General features: G+C 36.3%; 2 protein-coding genes across 2 annotated transcripts; both read right to left on the reverse strand.

Annotated features, from left to right (window-relative positions):
* Positions 1-590: 590 nt before the first annotated feature.
* On the reverse strand, positions 591-10,917 carry LOC143753753 (uncharacterized). The gene is made up of 7 exons (XM_077246437.1): positions 10,824-10,917; positions 9,494-9,911; positions 6,416-6,518; positions 3,048-4,088; positions 2,850-2,917; positions 2,705-2,748; positions 591-1,344 (listed from the first exon to the last, which is right to left on the reverse strand). Exons 2-7 carry the CDS (start codon positions 9,800-9,802, stop codon positions 1,257-1,259), a joined length of 1,653 nt encoding a protein of 550 aa, XP_077102552.1. The 5' UTR covers positions 9,803-9,911; positions 10,824-10,917; the 3' UTR covers positions 591-1,256.
* A 2,059-nt stretch (positions 10,918-12,976) lies between these two features.
* On the reverse strand, positions 12,977-22,225 carry LOC143753754 (uncharacterized). Its single transcript, XM_077246438.1, has 8 exons — positions 22,109-22,225; positions 21,398-21,735; positions 19,638-20,206; positions 17,599-17,676; positions 17,423-17,512; positions 17,214-17,318; positions 13,396-13,567; positions 12,977-13,315 (listed from the first exon to the last, which is right to left on the reverse strand). Exons 2-8 carry the CDS (start codon positions 21,684-21,686, stop codon positions 13,128-13,130), a joined length of 1,491 nt encoding a protein of 496 aa, XP_077102553.1. The 5' UTR covers positions 21,687-21,735; positions 22,109-22,225; the 3' UTR covers positions 12,977-13,127.
* Between the last annotated feature and the right edge of the window lie 1,687 nt (positions 22,226-23,912).

The raw sequence follows: 23,912 nt of genomic DNA on the forward strand, positions 1-23,912 counted from the left end.
TCTCTTTTACTTGCGATTCAGGTGAAATGAGACATTTCTCTGTTTTCCTTCTCGCTTTCAGTAAGTTCACTGCTAGCTGCTGTAATGGGATCAGTTTTGCCTGTTCACTGAAGGTTATTACCGACAGTTCAGACACCACTGCCTGTTCTGAGACCAGAATCCATACGCATTGCAACAATCTCTTGCAACAGGAAGTTGTTTGGCCAAAGGAAATAGGTTTACTCACACAAACATTGAGTTTCATAGGTGTGAAAGCCACAAGCTACCTACTTATTTGTTCTAAAATACCATATGGGACAAACAGAAAAAAAAAATTCTAAACATTATCGATCAATTTTAGCACCGTATTTTAGCATTGGTTTTTGAAGACTCAGAGGTAGCATTTAATTGTGGTTAGCAGGACAGTTCATGTATTTATTTACAATGCTGATTCTTCTTTTCCCATTTATGCATGTTAGTTTTTACTATTGTTACTATAAACATATCTTGTCTTCTATGATGAGATTTTTTTTCTAGAGTACAGAAACATACAGACAGAGAAATCCGACAGAAAATAGTGGCATGTCACGGATGGGTGAAGTTACAGAGCCTTGCTTAAAAATGGTTTATTCAATTTAATGGGCGTTTCAATACATCTACCACTTTATTTTGCCAGCCTGAAACAACTGTTGCAAAAACCAAACGAATGGCCACATTATAATTCTTTAGTATATCAAGAAGTCCAAAGCAGGTAGAGGAATACGTCTGGATAGGCCTGATAAACGGATATTTAGTGTTAAAAACACAAATCCACAACTATTTTAGTCAATTAATAGAATTTTAAAAAACGACTGCTGGGTATAAAAAGAATCCATCAATATAAGGCTCACCACAAACATCTAAAACACTGCGCAACACCTAACAAAAGGAACCAATCTTAACTACGGATTGCAGAGAGGTAAATATAAACATTCAACACTCAAATACGTCTGAAGTCAAACTAAATTATTAAACAATATGACAAGCTATAAAGCAAAGATTTTGATCTCAGGCACTTAAGACCATGTATTAAAAGTAATGTTACCTATTTAACTTGACTACTCATCTATCTAGGGTAACTGTGTGGAACTGGTTACAACCATAGTATATTGCAGGAAAAACATGGCGTGGAGGGAAAACATTCATTAAATTAACTGCATTGTAAAGCACACATGCTTAGTGTAAACAGAGAATTTCATAAAAGCATTCTGAACAATATACATCATTTCTGATCCTTTTTAGTCTTTCTTTGGCTCTTCATTCTTGTCATCCAAATAGCCTGGAAAGCTTTCAGCTGGTTCCCATGTGTTCTGAAACTTTGCCCCACTGAGAGAAAGGTAAATAAAAAATTAAATTTCAGGGATTTTTAAAAAAAGAAAAAGCTTTAAACCTGTCTGCAATCCAAATGTATTTGAAAATAATTCACTGAGTTTAGCTCTGGGAGCTGCCACCACACCAAAGTGTCTAAATTAAAGGGGTCATTATACTGGAAAACTAAATTCTTAGTCCATGTTAACTTATGTTATGTCCATGTTATGTTAACTTTAGGGCAGGTGTGGCATAATGAGCCTGAAACTAAGATGCCCTTGAGCAAGGCACTTAACCCCAATCGCTCCCCGGCGCCGCAACAAAAATTGCTTCCAAGTGCTCCGGGTGTGTGTTCATGGTGTGTATTCACTACTCACTGTGAACTTGGATGGGGGAAATGCAGAGCACCATACTTGGCTACACATCACGTCACTTTCACTAATGTAGTTAAAGGGTTAGTTCACACAAAAATGAAAATTCTGTCAGTATTTACTCACCCTCATGTTGTTCCAACCCCGTAAGACCTTCGTTCATCTTCGGAACACGAATTAAGATATTTTCGATTAAATCTGAGGGCTGGATCACTCCTCCAAGGCTTCTTAAGGGATTGAACTTGCAGGCCCCGAAAAGTTATTACAGACATCGTTAAAATAGTCCAAGTGACTACAGTGGCTAAATCTTAAGTTTATCAAACGACGAGAATACTTTTTGTGTGCAAAACCCCCCCAAAAATAACGACTTTATTTCAACTATTGATTTCCTTCTCTGTGGGCCTCTAGTCAGGTTACTAGTTTAACAGCTTATGATCTGACCAGCGTCGGCCAATAGTGAGCCTACGTGTGACGTAGCTCTACGCTATTACACTAAGTTAACTGACTAGAGGCCAACAGAGAAGGAAATGAATAGTTGAAATAAAGTCGTTATTTTTGTTTGTTTTTGCGCACAAAAAATATTCTCTTCACTTGATAAACTTAAGATTGAGCCACTGTAGTCACTTGGACTATTTTAAAGATGTCTTTAATAACTTTGAGGCCGGCAAGTTTCAATCCTTTTGAAGCCTATGGAGGAGTATGGAGGAGTGATCCAGATCTCAGATTTCATCAAAAATATCTTAATTCGTGTTCCGAAGATGAACGAAGGTCTTACGAGGTTCGAACAACATGAGGGTGAGTAAATACTGACAGAATTTTCATTTTTGGGTGAACTATCCCTTTAACTAAAGTTCAATAATGAAACCTCATTATTAGGACGTGTTACCTATATATCATAATGAACTCCAGTGACAAACTGACTTACACTTTTATGAACAGAACTAGGTTAAGCTGAATGCTACTGGTGGTTCTCTTTGGTGGTGTGATATCAGATGAGGAAGACTTACCACAGTGTGCAAGGCATCCACTTGACCCGAACTTCATTTCTTCCCTTTAAAAATGAAATGGTTTTCTTTAAGCATGACAACATTTTTTCTTTACAAAATGATTTAAGGGCTCATGGAATGATGCATAAAAGCACTTTATTCCTACCTTATTGTTTCTCCATCTCAGAATATTTTCAACAGGAAACACGCCATTGTATGCGTCATGAGAACAATCTACAGAAAAAAAAATCAGCAATGAGAATTTAACTAACAAATAAATCTGCACGAGAATACTAATAAAACAGTGAATCCAGTCAAGTTCAGCATGTCATTTAATCAACATGTTCTATTTTTGTAATATTACCTGCCATTTTCCGCTTTCGCGGCGGAGTACAGAGTCCAGACTCATCACTTGCACTGGGATTTTTTCCTTCATCTGTTACTTTTTCAGTTTCAAGTGCAGTTGCTGACTCCAATTCATTTGCATCTTCACTAATCTGAATTTGGCAAGAGGCAGATGACATGACGGCATATACTTTCCTGACACTTGACTGTCCAACACCAGAATCCGACATGTTTCCTGGTCTTAAATCGGGGTTTTCTGCTACACTTTGGGGTGACAGTTGTGACGTGCTGGTCTCAGGTACGTTCACCGTCGTGGATTCTGCATCGCGTTTGCATGCAGATCCAGGTGTTGTGCCTGCAGAAGCCGGATTCGGTTCACTCAAAAGATTCTGTTTTGAAGAGTTATTTCGCAAGGGAGAGCTATTTGTGGACAAAGCGGCCTCCAGCTGGGAGTCTGAGATTCTTTCGAGACGAATCTCGAACCTCTTAGCCTTAATTTCATTGGGAACAATAAGGTTGGTGTGGATCCTCTTGTGCACGGTCCAAGCACACTGAGTGGCAAACATTTGCTCACACTGACTACAGCTGAACTGAGGTTGAACTTCCTGACTGTGTGCGGTCAGCCCCTGAAGGGTAGTGAACATCTGCCCACACCTGTTGCAATTCTGAGGCATTGAGCACTTGTGACTCTTGAACAGGAGGTCCGTTTTAAATCTTCTCTCACATTTACGACAGATATACACACTGGGGACCTGGTGCTGGGCTCTAGAGGGGTTATCGCACTCATCCGATGAACAACACAGACATTGTCTCTGCATGCTGAGGTGCTGTCGGTCTCGAAGACCATGAACAACACTAATTTCACTAGCGTGATTCTGCTTTTTGATTATTTTTCTTTTTTTGAATTTTTCAGATGTGGGTTGTGATGTCTTGCTTGATGATGCTTTCTGCCCCTTCACTTGTGAAACCTTGGTGGGTTTTACCACAAACTGTTTGTATTTCGTCTCTTGCCCCTTTTCAGCAGTTGCAAAGCTTTTCTGAACCTTATGGCTTGATGAAGCTACAACAACAAAAAAGCAAAAATTAGGATTGCTAAAATTCAATGAGAGCATATTATTTATAAAAACAAGATGCAAAACGTGCATTGTATAATGGTGTTAATTTAGTATTATCTATATACAATTATAGTATTTAAGATTTTTAAGATTTTTTTTATATTTTCAGTTCTCCTTTAAATTTTTGTTTTAGTAATTTTGCTACATGATTAGCTCTATTTAGTTTTATTGTTATTGCTTCAACTTAAAATTGTATCGTTTCAATTAGTTGCAGAGTCAAGGCAACATTTCTACGTTTTTGTTTTTTTTGTTTTTCAATTAACAAAAAGTATATATTTTTATTAGTTTTAGTTAATACCAACACTGGTTTATACCCCAGCTTATGTGAATCAAAACTGAATTGAAAAAATGCTTTAAAATTTGGGCTGGGTATTGACACAAATTTCACGGTTCGATTTTGATTTCGATTCAATATTTGCAACACTATCCCGATTTTGATTACATTCGATATTGATTCATATCAGGTACAGTACAGTACATGACAAAGTGATTCAAGGAAAAAAAACTCAACCAATGCTGTAAACTTACAGGGAGTCAAACACACATTTAACACAAATAAATTACACACAAAGAAGTTTTTATAGTAATAACGTTATAATTACATGATTATGTTTCTAATATAATTCATTTTTTGTAATATAAACATTTAAATGGTGGCCGTCATAAAAACTTGTTTTCATGACTTGTTTTGAAGAACAGTAAAAAAAAATGACAGAACATTTTTACAGAAATGTAAAACTTTTTTTTTTTCAAAAAAAAAAGATTTTTACACACTTACAGAACACTGTACAGTTCTTTATGGAAGCTTGTTTCCGCCACTAAATAAATAAATAATAATAGCGACTTTATATCTCACAATTCTAACTTTTTTTCTCACAATTGCGAGTTTTCCTCTCGCAATTCTGACTTTATTTCTCAGAATTGCGAGATATAAAGTCAGAATTGCGAGATATAAAGTCAGAATTGCGTGATATAAAGTCGCAATTGCGTGTTACAAAGTCAGAATTGTGAGATATAAAGTCAGAATTGCGTGATATAAAGTCGCAATTGCGTGTTACAAAGTCAGAATTGCGAGATATAAAGTCAGAATTGCGTGATATAAAGTCGCAATTGCGTGTTACAAAGTCAGAATTGCGAGATATAAAGTCAGAATTACGTGATATAAAGTCGCAATTGCGTGTTACAAAGTCAGAATTGTGAGATATAAAGTCGCAATTGCGTGTTATAAAATCAGAATTGCGAGAGAGAAAACTAAGAATTCTTAAAAAAAAGACTTTTTCTCGTAATTCCGACTTTATATCATGCAATTCTGACAGCACATAATTGCGACTTTATATCTCGCAATTCTGACAAGACATAATTGCGACTTTATATCTCGCAATTCTGACATATTTTCACAGAATTGTGAGATGTTAACTCGCAATTGCGAGTTATAAAGTCCAATTCTATGGGGGGGACTGACTTTTTTCCTCTCAGAATAGTGTATATCTCACAATTCTGACTTTATAACACGCAATTGCGACTTTATATCATGCAATTCTGACTTTATAACACGCAATTGCGACTTTATAACATGCAATTCTGACTTTATAACACGCAATTGCGACTTTATAACATGCAATTCTGACTTTATAACACGCAATTGCGACTTTATATCATGCAATTCTGACTTTATAACACGCAATTGCGACTTTATAACATGCAATTCTGACTTTATAACACGCAATTGCAACTTTATAACTCACAATTCTGACTTTATAACACGCAATTGCGACTTTATATCACGCAATTCTGACTTTATATCTAGCAATTCTGACTTTATAACACGCAATTGCGACTTTATATCACGCAATTCTGACTTTATATCTCGCAATTCTGACTTTATATCTCCCAATTCTGACGTTATAACACGCAACTGCGACTTTATTTCACGCAATTCTGACTTTATATCTCGCAATTCTGACTTTATAACACGCAATTGCGACTTTATATCACGCAATTCTGACTTTATATCTCGCAAATCTGACGTTATAACACGCAACTGCGACTTTATTTCACGCAATTCTGACTTTATATCTCGCAATTCTGAGAAATAAAGTCAGAATTGTGGGATAAAATGTTGCAATTACCTTTTTTATTTTTCATTCTGTGGCGGAAACAAGCTTCCATAGTTCTTTATTTCCACTTTTTTTTATTTAGCATTCATTTATATTTTGTAGTGGATCTTTTCTGTAATTTGTTTATTGCTGTTCATTAACTTAAAAATGAGTACCTGATTTGATTGACCGTGCTGTCTTTGGTCCACTGGCTTTAGCATTCCCCAGACTGAGACCTCTCCTCCCAACTGAGACATTATCTGCTCTTTCTTCAGGTCCCTGCAACAGAATTTTTTTTTTATATATATTATATATATATATATATATATATATATATATATATATATATATCATCAAATGAGCATAAATGATTCAACAGAATAATCTACAAACAAAAACAAACAAACATTAAATAAGTAAATAAAATTTCAGTGAGGTGTCAGTAAAATGGCAAGATGGTGAGAGTGGCCAACAAGAAGCACTAACTTAACTAGGGCTGCAACTAACGATTATTTTGATAATCGATTAATCGGACGATTATTTTTTCGATTAATCGATTAATCGGATAGAAATTAAATTCGATTTTTTTTTTATTATAACTAAATAAAACCGTAAATCAGGGTATTTATGTGTAAAAGTGTACTTTAAAAAGTGCTAAAGCCACACATTGAGTTTTACTAATATCAATATTTGCATTGTTTTTAATGATAATTGCTGATGGCAAGTTGACAAACATGATTATTGTTAAAAAAATGATATCCAACATATTATGTTTTAACACAATTTTTGTTAACACAAATTTACACAGACATGTTGTTCAGATGTGAATATCTGAACTAAAAACAAACTTAAAACATCTAAAATATATAATTCATTTAATTTTTATTTAAAATTAATTATACATAAGGAATATAAGGATAAAGAATATAATATATATTATATATAATATATAAAAGAATAATATAAGGATAAATTGATTAAATAAATATAGAAACACTGAAAACAATTGTGTGAACGTAGAGCCGCAGTAGATCGCGTTTGAAAAACAATTAAAACTTAGTAGACAAATGCTATAAAAAGAGAACGGAATGGAGGTAACGTTACCCAGCAAGCTAACAGGCTTGAGTAAAGGACAGGAGAAATTATGCATTAGTGCACAAGCATTCGCTGAAAACCACCGAGTACAGTGACTAAAAAACAATATTTTACTGCTGCTGTTATTAACTGCCTTTATATTTAGTGCTTCGCTTTGTAAAGACCGTTTTAATTTAACCTATTTCTGCGGTAGCGCTATTTTAATCCATCACTTACGTTGCGAGCGAACTGATTGCGCAACCTGATGCTCGAGACAAAATACAGACATCCCAAGATCCCGGAAGTCCCGGGAGTCTCCCGCATATTGATTGCGGCTCCCTGATGCCCGCGGGCGCAAGCAAGAGCGCGCATGCGAGACATAAGAGACTGCTCCAAACCGTGTAGCGCGCGCGCTCGGCAGAGCCCCTGAGGGAGAGAGACCTTGCGTGTGTGTGCGCATAGATATCATATAGAGACTATATGCCCTATTGGTCGCTGAGCACCGAGAAATCCGGCCGCCATCTTGAACCGGTCATACTCCTAGTTTCGTTGCGTGGCAGCAGATAAGATGCCAGAGCATTGTGGAGCATTTTCCTGTTCTAATCGCCGGACCATCGAAAATAGGGCTTTTCACAAGTAAGTCTTAACATTACTGTACTATTGGTTGTATTTTGTGAATAGAATATTACCAGATAATCGAGAAGGAGCAAGGATATTTGCTATTACTGTACTGAAATCGTTGCGAAATGCTGTTTAACTTACTGCATCAGCCGGTGTTCACCCGGCATGGAGAGGTGGGGTAACGTTAACTGTTAAAGTAATAATCACAAGAGCTTCTAAGTTATCAGATAAGCATTCAACTGCCCTGTTGAATAGGTTATTTGTGTTTGCGCACAAGATATCAGGAAGCAATGTAATACACGCATGACAGCGATGCGCAAATTGAGTTAGCCCTCCAACTTCTAGTGTTATTGATAACCTATATCTTATCACAAGCGATTTGGCTATTGATATTACAGAAGTCCTGTGGTAAAATTACATTATTAACTTACTCCATCTACCCTTGTAAAATTAATCCGAATAGGGCTTTAGTCTCGACATTTTCCCCTCCCACATCCACATACAATAAAAAAGGTATAGGCTTAATGTTGTCCGAAATTAATTTTTAAAAATTTCTGATGCAAACACGTTGAAAATCTTCTTCTCAATTTTTATTACAGGTGGCTGCGTTCGGTGGATTCGGTGGCTGCGTTCTGTGTGAGAGAGAGAGAGAGAGAGAGAGAGAGAGAGAGAGAGAGAGAGAGAGAGAGAGAGAGAGAGAGAGAGAGAGAGAGAGAGAGAGAGAGAGAGAGAGAGAGTGTGTGTGTGTGTGTGTGTGTGTGTGTGTGTGTGTGTGTGTGTGTGTGTGTGTGTGTGTGTGTGTGTCTGTCTGTTCGTGTTTGTTTGTGTGTCTGTTCGTGTGTATGTGCGTGTCACAAATCATAAATTGTTTCTTCAACTTATTAAAATATCTTACTTTACTGCAACTATCTGTTTCTGCTTCTTTATTATATTTATAGTGTGTGATTTATAAAATACATTATATCCTTCATCACACATAATGTGTCTGGTCACTTATATCTTATATCAGAATATTATATTACTGTTAAGCCTACTATGGATATTAAAATACGCCGAACCATGTGCCCTGTATCATAGCTACATGAATGACCTTTGCAGCAAAAAAAAACGCGTGAAAATCAGTTCAGTATTCAGTGAGATATGATTAATTTAATGCGCTGACAGCTCATTTCACCTGCCATTCAGATTACACTGAGCGGAGCGGGTGACCGATTTAAGATGGCGGCTCCAATTCTCGTCCGTGCCAATAGGCAGTAGCGGTCGATAGGGCGTCTACCTATATGATGTCTATGGTGTGTGCGTACCAGTAAACGCTCCCCGTGACGTAAGCAGGCCAACTAATCGATAATGACATTCGTTGACAACGATTTTCATAATCGATTATAATCGATTTTATCGATTAGTTGTTGCAGCCCTAAACTTAACCAAAATTGGACAGATCTTAGCCAAAGAAATAAAATGCTTCTGTTTTGTTTCTTGGAAACACTGCATGAATCAATATAGACTCAGCGCAGATTTATACTGCACAAGTGGAAAAACTGACACACATGCCCACTCACCACATCCCCTGGCCTGAAAGTGTTTGAGCTCTGTATGTCAAGCAGAGAATTATGACGTGACACTTCCATCTCGTCATCTTCTCTTTTGAAGTCACCCCTCTGAACCCTGAAGATGGCCTCTGTCTTTTGCTGCTCACTTTCCTCCAAATGCTGCTTCAACAAGTCGATCTCCCTCCAGCTCCGGGTGATCTCCACTCTGGTCTCCAGCAGCACTTTGCTAAATATTTTGACTATCTCTGAGGTTGTCGTCACCATGAGTCCTTCAATAAGAGTCCTGAACTTGGCAGATAATGGATCTTCCACTTCCATTGTGTGTGGCTGGCTGGTGGTGGATTTCTTACACAGAGCTTCCCAAAACCCTTCTATTGTGCAACTATACAGAGTAAATTTGAGAAACAGCTGTCCAGGTTCAGGTTACCTTTCAACAGAGGAGATATATACAGATACAGAAGTTGTTTATGCCAGTAACACATACTAAATGTTCCTGTGTGACCTCTACTGATTTTAGTGTTATTTAATAGTATCTAGCTGCCTTCATTGTGAATATCTTGGAAGCATAAAAAAAACACAATTTTTTGCACAATATGCCATTTTGTATGTCAAAGTGTGTATGAAATCAGAGCTTTCAGTTTAAAATATTTACAGACAGATTTAGCGATAAAATAAAAGTTTTGTATCGTGTTTAGATGCTTCTGTTTCTATAATTTTCTCACATATATTATTATTGCCAGATAGAAACACATAATACATATAGAATATTGACAAATCTATTATTAATGACATTGACAATAAATAAATGACTTGTATGGTTTGTATCATGTATTTGGTGAACACCATAATATTTTGCAGTGACCATTTTGTTTATCTGATTTGAATTGTGGAAAGTTACAAAACGATCTACAAGAAAATCTAAAAATGATTATTTTTTAAAAGGCAATTGCAGGTAAAGTTGCACGTTTTGTTAAATATCTCATCAATTCTGTTGCATTTTGGGGGGGGGGGGGGGGGGACGTGGAAGGGGGCATTTCTCGCGTTTAAAGGGACAGGTCTGCTAAAGCAGGGAAGCTAATTACGAGTAAAACAGATTTATCTAAACAAGTTACCTAAGAAAAAGATTTGTTCGGGAAAAATATTTCACGCTCTCTTTAAGCTAACAAAGATGACGTGGTGACGCTCTTTTCATAATAAATTTCACCGTTACAAGAAAATCTGCATGTTCTCCTCACATCATCAATAATATGAAGCGGGAATCATGTAATCATGCAAATTCTGGAAACGAAAACCACAAGTAAAACATGTATATTCTCAATGCTCCATGAGAGCAACTTACCTTCAATAAAAATCAAAGGTTTTGCCTGAGACAGACGCTCTGACTCCCACTGTCGCTGCGTGGAATGTGAAGCGTAACCGCATAACGGGCCGACAGGAAACAAGGATCGATGGGAGCTGATTCCACAATATCCCGAACAAACTATTCATTTTTACCTTTATTATTGTTGGCATGTGTCGAAACAACCCTTTTTTGTTAATGTAGACAAAAAATAGAACAACATAGCAACCCATTTGTGTACGTAAGAAAATAGGTAAACGTGTGTAAAAAAAAGAAAACAAAATCTATGCAATTATATTGTTGAGACGAGCGTTTCATGTTTCACTGAGTGTTTCATGTTTATCAGACAGCTTCGGGATTGAACGGAATGATGATGACCAAATAAAATTAATTCACCCCATCTACTTTTTTTTAAACAATTCTCTTCAATCATTAGCTACTATACAATCTTGTCTCATGTCATGTGCAGTCCTTTCCCACACAATAGTTTTCATGAAGGTTACAAAATCTGTCGGACTGTATCCGTTTGTTAAAGCAAAACATGTAAAACTGCACATAAAAACAACAGAGCACAATTTCACACATAACTATATTTTATTCAAAAATTTACATTTTGAACATCACCTCTTTGAAGTTGTACAATATATCTCTGACCCATAGGTAAAAGATTTCTTTCCACAGCAGTTTCCTGCAGCAAAAAAAAAGAGAGAACATCTTACAATACTGTTTCACATCAATTTATTTTCAAATTTAACATTTGCAACTGGGAATTGTAAAGCTTGCAATCATGGCTATATATTACACCACAAACAGCTGTCATTATAAAACAGAAAATGCATCGCTCCATTTTGTCTGCTTTACAGTAATGTGCATTTTGTCTGCTTTACAGTAATGTGTGAAGAGTCTATTTGGTCAACAGACAAAAGTAGTTTCACTCTGGGAGATTTTCAGTTGTATGCTTCATTTACATATGCAAGAGCAAGTCAGGCCGCATTTCACAGTGGGTGTTAAAACACCCAATGGCCCTGTTGACTTGAAAAGTGTAATCAAGCACCATTGCATATTTAAATGACTAATGAAATAAAAGAGCTGATGCAGCTCTTAGCAACAAATATGCTATATGTCTTTATTGAATGTTCACTAATGTTCAAAAGTTTGGGGTTAAGATTTTTTTTATGTTTTTGAAAGCAATGTTGAAAGCAATTTGAATGTTTTTACCAAGGCTGCATTTTACAGTAAAAACTGCAATACTGTGAAATATTAGTACAATTTAAAATGGCTTTTTTTCTGTTTTCATAAAATGTCATGTAAGCCTTTGAAGACAAAGCTGAATTTTCAGCAGCCATTACTCCAGTCTTCAGTGTCACATGATCATTCAGAAATCATCAGAAAACACATGATCATTCAGAAATCATGGGTGCTGAAGGATTATTATCAAGGTTGAAAACATTTTGCTGCTTAATTTTTTTTTCAAGATTCTTTGATGCATAGAAAGCTCAACAAAACAGCACACATTCGATATAGAAATATTTAATAATACATTTACTGATCAATTTAATGCATCCAAGCTGAATAAAAGTATTCCTTAATTCCTTTAAAATAATACAAATAAAAATCCGATCCCTAACTATTGAACTGACCCTTTTAACTCTTCAGTTTAACTCTTCTTGCTGCAGTCTGTAGCATGATGACGTACTTGTAAATATAACCCACTACATCATGGATTTTGGCAACGCTTTTAATATCCATGTGCACACATTTTAATATTTTGCATTTTTAACAGTTTTTTTAAAGCTGTTACATAAGCAATGAGTCAAGTAATGTTATAAGTCAAGCTGTTTTTAAATTCAACCCGATGTTTTTGAGTACTGAAAGTTTGTCAGAACTTTCATGTGTTCAGTGTTTATATAAAATCTTTAATATGCAATGTTTAGAATTTTATCTCCACAATACCGTGCTCGTCAAGACATTGTATTACGTATATGGACGGGAAAAATTGTGGGTCAAGTTATTGAAGAAATCCATGGAAATAAAGCTAAGTTTTATAATCCTTATTTTGTCTCACTAGTGGTGAAATGAAAAATAAGTGTAGTAAATATAGATGTTTCAGATCTTACACAGCACTTCACAGTTCTGAAAGAACAAGCGGATACTTTTTAAATAAATGTTTATTTCCATAGAACTTCATCCATCAAATACTACAATTCCGAATAACCTGTAACCAACAGGGAAGCAATAACTTGTGAAACCCTTTAAAAACTAGTGAACAACACTGAAATAAAAGAGAAAACAATAATAACAAAACTACTCATGTTTAGGACTTCCATCAAGTGAGCAGTTTTCTTCAAATTCCTCCTCAGCAGTTAACTTCTGGATGCAGTTTGAGAGATGAATCTGTAATTGTGCTTTCCGCAGAATGGTGGCAGAGCAGTAGCAGCAATGAAAATGTGCATTTTCCCTGCATTTTAAGTTACACCTGATAATACTGAAATCTGAAAGAAGTAAAACAAGTGTGAATTGATATGCCTTGACAAAATCATTTGAATGGATGTGGAAGCACTACTATACACACCATGAAGCTGGACAGCCAACTTCAGATGATTCTGGACGTGGTTAGTAACGCTCCCTAACCCTCTTGGCTTGTAGACCCAGGTCTCACAAAATGGGCAGTGATACTCGTCACAACACTGAGTGCACTTAGAGATGCAGGGCATTTCTCCTTTTTTAAGGATGGTAATATGCATCTAGAAATGGATATTTACAATTAAATAATGGTTAACTTCATTCAACATTTTTTTGTGTGAATATTATCAATTTGTAATAAATCGCGATTACAGCTTGAGTTTGACACTTGACTTTGTCACTATAAAGTTGCCCTTGACAACCTATTAAAAACAATAATTATTATTATTATTATTATTATTATTACATGCCCAATTTAAGGGTCGTGAGAACCCAGCGTGATGCTAGGAAAATAATTACTCCGTTTCAAAAGGGATAATGTAAAATGCAAGTGTCATCAAAATTAATTGACAATATAATGACAACATAAATTATGCTCAATTCACTTACGGTCTCACTTCTTGGTGTTGAGTCCATCCTTGTCATGGAGTATAGTGACAAATGATTACATTAAAGACATCCAGTGCATCATCGAAATCCTCTATGGCGCATTTGATTAAAAACTTGACTATGTCAACCAAATTCCCTATGTAGTGGATTATATGAACTACTTCATTATGCTACAGTCTGCAGAGACTGAAAACCCTCTCTAACAATCAGGCAGTGATCATTATGTTGACAATATTTAAAGGTGCAGTATGTAATATTGACAGATAGTGATTGAAATGGGTACTGCAGTCCATACTCAAAATATTGGAGTTATTTGCCCCGCACCCTCCTCCTCAGGCTCAACGCTCACGCGGGTTGCTAGATTGAAGACACGCAACGGGAGCAAGTACAATTTACAATGGAAGACGAAGAGCTGTTGATCAGCTAATGTATATGTGTTTAAATATGCCTTATAGAGCTTTTTAGATGGATGGCAGTACTTTTTATTTCATGTAAAATCTGCGATCTCTGACCCAGTTCGTTTGCTTGCGTCAATGGCTGGTTTGTTGTCCGCCAACTGGCAACCCGGGGTGTCAAAATACTATTGGTTAAATTGGCAGTGGGCGGGATCACACAAACCATAACAAAAACAGACAGTCCGACACTCTTAAATTAGAATAACTGGCTGTAGATATGTTTTTCGGAGAAACAAGTCTGTTAACTTAGCATGTTTCCTAAATATCTACAAACATATAATGGTATTTTTATGCTTAAGTAGGCTACAGTAAAAAAAAAAAAAAGGATATATGTATACTCAAAGCACCTTTAACTGAAGCTGTTATTTGTAGGATTAAACTTAGATTTAAAAGATATTTGTGAATGTGTTAACAAGACCAGAGGAGTGAATGTGCTTGTTCCTGTGAAACTTTTGTGTCTTATAATAATTGTATATTATTAATCAGGGCTCGACATTAAGGCTTGTCCGCTTGTCCGGGACAAGTGGATTTTTTTTGTAGGACAAGTGGAAAAGAAAATTAGTTGTCCCACTGGACAAGTTAAATTTCAAACAAAATAAAATGGCATGTTACTTCACGTTGTGTGTCACTCATTACGTTAATTTTACAGATTTAATTTTACCGATTTGAAACGAACACATTTTTTCCCCCACAATCCGTCGAACCAACGTCCAGCTCAGAATGCTTTGATTGGCCAATCAGGAGTTTAAACATTTTTACCTGACTCAAGAACAGTGGAGACTGGAGTGGAGAGTGATGTTTCTTCAGGCTCCGGAGCCCAGCTAAGCGCCTGGAAAAGCTCCAAAAACAAGTCACCTTACACCAACAGCACCATACGAATTAAAACGGGATTATTTAAATTAAAATTATAGGTTAAAATTATTTATGGAGACGGAGTTATGCTCTGTGGCGTCTGTCGGGGGCAACCCAACCTGGCTGACAAGTAAGTGACGTTAGCTAGCTAGCCGTGTAACATACTGTAAACAAGCATTAACAGCATTTGTATTAGGGCTGCACGACATTGGTAAAAAATGACATTGCGATATTTAAAATAAATATATTTTTTTTATTTTTCTGCGATATATAACTTATGTAACGTTAAGGGATAATGTAGAGCGAGCTTCGATTCGCGTCGGGGTCCTTATCAGCCTGAAGGGGTTGTATTCGCTATAACAACCGCCTCGCTCTAAATTATCCCGCTTATTACATGGCTACCTACCAAATAAATCAATAATTTTACACAAAATATTGATTTAAAAAGGAGTTTATTGATTTAAAAATGATTGTATTGCTTCCGCTAAAGGAAATAGTCCGTTCCGTCTCTACGGTTAGAATCCATGGCAACGGTCTGGTTTTCATGGCAACGGTGTGTTATATTTAAGTTAGCAGCGGTCCGTTATCAAGAAATAACAGGCCGCATTCTACATTAGAATTCAACTTTGTATAGTGTTTCCGATTCCGATGTCTCTTGAGTTCAGTGTTTGACAGATGAGTTGTTTTAACCATTCATTAAAGTGAGTCGGTTTAAAGGAGTCCTTAACGTTAGTTCGCGAATCGGACGTGTCATTAACAGACCAAGCCACACGTTGTGTGATTATACAGGAAGTTTAGGACATCACACAAGATTTGTGTCAACACAGAAAACATTTCATCACTGGATAGATTTTTTTTGTTTATTGAAAGTGTGGTTTATGTCATCTGAATGTTCGAAACGCTTTTCAGAGAAGATAAGGCAACGTTATTTTAGCACAATTCACAACCAGTGGTAGTTCAGAAAAAAAAAAACTTCGGTCTTCCGACCTTTTACCACCGTGTATTCTTAAAGATATTCAGTCAACTCAATTAATTAATATGCGTGAGGGAGGGAGGGAGAGAGAGCAAGATGAAGACGGTGTGAGAGTGCGCACGCGCCACTGGGGCTTTCACTCTCTCTGCTCGTTCTCTCAGTAAACAAGCGCAGCAGTCAGTCATCTACATCACTCATCTACATCGCTCACCGGTCAAATAAGGCTTTGGCTTGACAAAAATAGGGTTTAGAAAGGCTGACAAAAAACAGGGCGCAAGTTCCAGTTTTCTTGCGCTTGATGTTTAAACTGACAGGACTTGAAAATTGATTACCCGGACAAGTGACTTTTGTGCATGGACAAGTAAAACATAAATTTACTTGTCCGAAGGACAAGTGCCTCAAAAAGTTAATGTCGAGCCCTGATTATAAAACATTTTTGTGAACATAATATATTTAATAAATTCAATACAAATTCATAATTAGTTATTTTATAGCCTTCCTATTTAACAGTGTGCAGGATGTGGCACAATTTGTTTTTGTTTGTCAATATATGTTGTCCATTCAATCTATTAAATTACATTTTGCATTGTCAGTGCAGACAAGCATAAACAACTTAAAACACTGTCAGTGTAGATCATCCTGCGCTAATGGATTTTCAGAACACCTATGCAAATACATTTCTTTTAAATAATTATTCATATTATTTTACTAATCTAAATGTGTTATGTTAAACATAATGTAAATCTTAAAAGTTTTTTTTTAATTGCAATTTTTTTTTCTTTTGATTTTTTTTTTGTGATAATTGTTAAAATAATTTGCTTTCATCCATGATAAGCAATATAATGTTATTTGTTTATCATACAGCAGATCGAATTGTGGAGCCCTATGGAAAATTGCCTTCATCCACACAATTATGTGCCATATACATGATGACTTAAAATGTATGATTCATCATCATACAAGCAATAAGGTTATGAAATGATTTTAAATGTGAAGTTAAATGAAATTAAATCTTTAAACCTATGAAGTCTGTCTAACCTTTGCTCTCCTTCGAAGGTAATCCCTGCGGTTGTGTAGCATCTTAGTACATCTCACGATCACCTCTGCCTCCCGCCCATACAACTGCGGCAGTGCAGATATGATCTGTTCAAGTGTAAACAACAAAGATGTAAAATCACTCTCTGAAAACATGCCCTTTTCTGCATACATTTCATTAATCGAAATCGAACAAATGAAGAGAACTGGACCTTCGCTGTGATCGGGCCCCAATCAATGTTCCTGCTATAGCAAGCCTTCTGCCACACCTGAAAATGAGTCAGGATCTCCCTGGCCACAATCTGTTGAAGACACAAGAAACACATAAACTTGGTAAGCATTCAAAAGCCTAAAAATTATTTCAAATTAATTCTGTATAATTTCTTACGCTGAATGTTCTTTGCCTGTTTACGGGGAGTGAATTCCCTTGTTCTGTGGAAGGGTGCTCTGCAAACCTTCGGCCAATCTAAAACATACACAACAACAAATTAGTAAACCAGTTTTTGCGTTGTTCATTTCACATCAATTTGGATGCATTTAGAAGCATTTCTATACAATATTCTGCTCATTAATATTAATTCATTCTGCTTATGTTCTGTGTGTAGTGTGTTTGTTTATCATAATAGACATGAAGTAAAGTCTGCAACACCAATTTCATTTGAAATTATATTTCATATGGAGTGCTGAAATATCTGCATATGTGTCTTTATATCTCATATCTGTCTTGCATTAGTTTACAAAGTCAGAAGGAACAAAAACAAGTATCAAATAACAAATATCAAATTAATTATTCTAAACAAGTCTTGCTAGAATAATTTACTGATTTTGTTGGGAAAAAGTATACAAATCCATCAGATAATGACCTGTATGTAGGGGTTAATGGTTGTCCGATTACAATCACTCCAGGAGAGGCAGGAATCAAGACACAATGCTGCAGGAGATCACAGAACTCTTGTGTAAATGGCTGAGGAGGAGGAAGTCTTGCATTGTCCAACATCAGTGTTCATCAAATCCACAGCATATAAATACAAAATAGAAAACACTGAAAAGAAGACTTGATGTCTGAATGGAAGACTAAAGTAAAGGAAATGGAGCATTTTTGGACTAACCGACTTGCTGAGGTGAGATAGAGGTGTTACCAGTCGCTACATCTGATGGTTCATTTACTTTTTCCAACAAAATGCCATGAAAGTTGAAACGACAGAGACATTACACAGTTTAACTGAAGGCCGGAGTATCTTTTTAGTGAAATTATAAATTCTTAAGTTAAAAAGATCCACAAACATTCTCAGGAGAGAGGATACGCTGCATCATACTGCATCTTTACTGTTGTTGAAGGGAATACATAAAAACATCAAATACATATTCTATACCAGCTATTACACATTAATCGCACAACAGCAAAATTCCTTTGGGAGTAAATCTGTCATTTCAATTTCTATATGCATGTATTAGATCTACAAGGAAACCTAAGTTTCCTTGTCTTTCTGTAATGCAAAGGTTTAGTTTAAAATGATTCCATGCACAACAATTTGTCCAGGTCCTGTTCAGCTGTCTTTAAGGTGGCAATGATGGGACAGCGGGTCTTCTTGAGTTCTAACAGTACAGACCATTTATAGTATGTAAACATGAATTGATCAAACAACGTGTGAAAATTAGATTCATTTATTTCCCTCCTCTCCCATGGGCTTTCAATAAATGAGTCTTCATTTGCCTGGGATTCAGATAGCTCTTTCCACAATAAGGGCAATTGCAAGACTTCCCAGCATGGCTGTGTCGTCTGATGTGAACTCGCAGGTTGGTGGCTCGATTGAATCGCATCCCGCATTGAGTGCAGCTGAAGAGTTTCTCCCGCGTGTGGATGTTCTGATGCTGCCTGAAGTTACTCATCCGAGCGAAGGCCTTGCCGCAGTGCGGACAGACGTGAGGTCGCTCTCCTGAGTGGTTTCGCTGGTGAACCTTGAGCTCGAAGTTGTACGAAAACGTCTGCTCACACAGCGAACAGCTCAGAGGTTTCTTGCCCTTGTGGATCTGCGCATGAGCCTTGAGGTCACATGCTCTCGCAAACATTTTACCACATTGGAGGCAATGGTGGGGTCTTCCCTCATGGATCTGTTCGGGCGTCCCATGTTTGTCCTGGGAGAAACACTTTGGGTATTGCGCGTGACTGGCTGTTTTCTCGCCTGGACAAACATCGTTGTGAGAATAGCGGACAGAACTTTCTGAACCAGGATAACTTTGTTCATTTTCTGGTTTGACAAATGAATTTGACCTCTCTGGTACGCTAGATAGCATCAGCTCTGTCGTGCATAAATGATTATATTGTGCCCTAATACCTTGATGTGCCAATGTGTTCACTGAATAAGGTGTGAAATATGAGGTGGCGTCTGGCATGTCGAGAGAGTTTAGACCTGGAAAGCTTTCTACCTGTATCTCCTCCTGATCACAAGATCCTCTGAGCTCTCCCTGACTCGGATCAGACATTTCTGCCTGGCAACCGTCATCTCTGTTGACGCTATCCCACACTGGAACCATCTCTTCCTCTTCCTTGACAGGTAAAAGATCCAGCTCTGACTCTGATTTTACTCTATCGTTTGGTGAAGACGATGGCAAATCCTCGAGTGCATCCTGAGCCGAAGGGCTTTGTATCACTCTTGAGTGGTTTGAGTCCATTTCCTTATCAAGAGTAAAGTCCGTTTCGGATTGGTCTAAATCATTCCCTTTGGCTTTGAAGACACTAGTGGACTCGCTCTGGATTGCTGAATTTCCCAGAAGCCTCTGCAGAAAATCCTGAGGAATTGGTGCACTGGAGTTAGGTGAGATGATCTCTTTTGCACTATGCCTGTGTACATCGTTCTTCTCTTTAGAGTGCGAGTTTGTTGTTGTTTGTTTGTTAGACTCCAGGCGTTGTCTTGTACTCCACATTTCTTCCGTCAATGTAGGCTGATTGGTAGACTGCTCCCTCAGGCTTAGGCCTAAACAAAGGGTGTTTGCTCCTGCACCTGAAGAACAGATACAAAATTAAAGAACAGCACAAAAAGTATTTGATAATATGAAGAACATATATTGACATCTGATTTTCTTAACAATTATTCATTCTTATTCAATTAAAGAATACTGTTTTTTTTTTTTGCAAGACAGAACTGTCATCCTTGCGGGTAAAGAAAGTATTTTGTAACTCAGGACGAAAATCTTCTCTTAAACATCCTGTGATAATGTCAAATATAAAAGTGTTAAAAATCACCTATTATCTCCTGCTGGTGAAAATGGAAAAAAGTTCTACAGTACACACTGTTATATATATTATTTATGTGTGTGTGTGTTAATTGCCATGTATGTGTGTGTGTTTGTGTGTGCGCAATTTGGTCCAGTTCTAGATATGTTGTAACCAGTGATATTTATAAACTACTAGTATTCATTCTGAATTTGCTTTTTTATATTTTAAGTTTTAAGTTTAGTAATTTTGTTACTTGCTTTGGTTTTTTTATTTCACTTTAACCAATGTGAAATTTTAGAGATTCAATAGTAATTTTATTAATTCAACTTAAACTTAATTTATTTCTATTAATTAAAAACTGTTTTTAATTATTTGCCTTGGTGTGTGTGTGTGTGTGTGTGTGTGTGTGTGTGTGTGTGTGTGTGTGTGTGTGTGTGTGTGTGTGTGTGTACTAGTGGTCACAATTGAAATGCATACTAGTCAGAACTGAATAGTTGATATCTGAATGACAGATCCCCATAGAAGTCAATGGCAAAAAATGTAATTTGTTACTAGTGACAAAAGAATAGTTACTAGTCACTATTGAAATAAGTACTAGTATCTAATGAATAAGTACTAGTACCAATTAAATAGGCACTTAATCTAATGCATAGTACTAGTAACTAATGAATCAGCACTAGTATCTAATAAATAAGGACTAGTAACTAATGAATAAGCACTAGTATCTTTAAAAAGGTACTAGTACTCAAATAATAAGCACTAGTAGATAATGAATAAGTACTAGTCGCATGAAAATAGAGACTAGTAGGTTTAAATGATTAAATGGTAAAACGGCTTGCCATAGCCCCGGCCCTCCCACGACCATACAGAGGATAAGCAGTATGGCAATGTATGGATCATGAGTGGATTTGTAATAGTTTTGAATTAGCATTAACAATCACAACACTAACTTAAGCTAGTTGTAACTCACCCCGGACTGTCCCTACCGGCTGGCTCTCATCTCTGCTGCTGGAATCTCCTGTTCGGCCGCAGTCAGAGCACCTTATCTTCCTCCCCCGTTCCCATTCCCTCTCCCTCAGTTTACTCTCAGACAACTGCAGCCTTCGTTTCAATACTTCCACCTCTTGTTTACGATGACCCACTTCCTCGAGGAAGCTGTCTTCCACCAGCCTGGTTATTTCAAACATGGCTGATTTGAGGACTGTCTCCATGACAACGGAGAGCTGAGACTGGAATGTGAGGAAAAGGGCTTCCGACATCGTCCTGATGTCGCCTTGAGGACGCCTTGATGCAATGGAAATAATCACCCTGAAAAGGCATAAAGACTTATAAAAATGTGTTATAACTGCAATTATGACCAGCTAAAAAAAACATGTTTGCCTGTTCGAAAACAAAAAAACATTTTTTTCCTCTCTCGTTTCTGTCACCAGGTGGGCGATTTGTTATTGTTGTTTGTGCAGCCACGTGCATGATACAGCATACAATCACATTATTAGGGCAACACTACCAACACTATGTTATTAGAAATGCGAGTATATTTGTATATGATTATATTCACTTGGTTTTCTATATAAAATAAGCTCGCTAGTCACCCTCTCTTCGGGCCTTTTGTGTAAAAAGTAAAAGAAATGAACTGGACAAAGGCAAATAATAACAGTCACGCTATTCAGGAGGTACATACCTTATAAAAACGATCCTCGCACCCAGATTTCTCAGATGAAACCGCGAAATAACGGGAATAGACACGTTATTACTGCAGTGTAACCACCGTTTAGTTGACAGTCGTCTTAAGCGGATGCAAAAAATGTTGAAGGTTTTCTGTTACTGCCCTCCAGTGGACTGGAAGATGCCACTCATCATATGGATTGTGTACTGAGGGAACCACATTTATTTTTGTGTAAAATTTTATGGCCCGGTTTTACAGAGACGGGGCTTGGATTAAGCCAGAATTAGGCCTTAGTTCAATTAGGACATATATGCTTTTATGAACGTGCCTTAGAAAAACACGTTACTGGTGTGCATCTTGAGACAGAACAATGGCACTGACATATTTTAAAGGGGTGATGACATGAGAAACCAAATTTGCCTTGATCTTTTGGCATGGCATATAAAAGGTCAGTGCAAGACTTTGAGTTAAAACAGCTCAAGCATGAATTTTAGGAATTTTGTCTGTGAAACTGGGGGCAAATTATTATATTTTATTATTATTATTATTTTATGATTACCTGCTTTACGGAATGTAAATGGCTCTTCATTAATCAATGAAGAGCCATTATTCTATTTTAGACTACTGTAATTAAAGTCACCAAAATTGACCATTCTTATTTTTATGGAATATTGCAGTATTTATTGGAAATTATAAACTGAACAAAAACAGTGTAATGTTTGTTTTTAAATGAAATTAATGTCCTATATATTTTTTAATAATACTTTTTCTTTAATACTTTGTATTATGTATCATAGTACTAGACATTATGCACCTCTAGATTATGCACTATTTCCATATAAAAAATTATAGAAATATTAGAACAAATATTTCATATTGTTTTCAATTAAGTTGAAGGTTAAAAATAGAGCAAAGGTATTTAAAATCCAAAGCTTAGATTGATGCCACCTGGTGGAAGAAATAAAGAGAAAATCACAGATGACAATCACTAGATGCTTGTGTAGACTTCTATAAATATTTGTATTTTCAGACATTATTATGTAATAGGAGTGTAACGATACCTTCATTTCACGATCCGATACATATTCCGATACTGAACTCACAATACCATATTATAGCGATACTTCAAGACATATGGTAAAAGTTTGGTTAACAAAAAAATGTACTGTTTATCAAAAAGCTAAATTTGGTTTTACATTGGGAGTGGAAATGAATAGGCTTGAATACAGAATATTATTAAAATGTCGGCCACTTTTTACTGGAAACAAAAGACATTTAACATTATCAGGACCCACAAATATTCCCCCATTTGAGTATTATACATTATATTCAACATTGTGTATAGTAGTTTAATGTATTACTGACACTAAAACTCTGTAAACTTGAACTTTTCCTCACACAGAAATGTTCATTTTGGGTGAATTATACACAATACATATTGATGCATTTTATTATTGTGATATTGTGTTATATTATTGTGCAACGATACATTGTTTCACCCCTATTATATGATGAAATACTATTTTGTCATGGATAATCTGTAGGTTGTACCACAATAAAAAATAGCTTTGCATTTTTGTTTGTTTTTGTATTTCCCATTCATTTCCTATGGTGGTAATTTTATATCACAAGTGTGACTATTTTTGTAAAGACTGTTTAGACTTTTCTAATCATCTCCATTATTTTTTTTTTCTTGTTCATATAGCAACCGTCACAAAAGTCACCAGGTTTTGTAATTTAGATGAAGTAAAAAAAATATATATATATATTTTTTAATTCAGTCAAAAATTAGTGAAGACCCCTAGAGGGTTACCTGTGA

The sequence above is a fragment of the Siphateles boraxobius genome, unplaced genomic scaffold (genome assembly GCF_051911475.1).
Source record: "Siphateles boraxobius isolate OS27281-9 unplaced genomic scaffold, OSU_SipBor_1 29, whole genome shotgun sequence".
In the NCBI taxonomy this organism is placed as follows: Eukaryota; Metazoa; Chordata; class Actinopteri; order Cypriniformes; family Leuciscidae; genus Siphateles; species Siphateles boraxobius.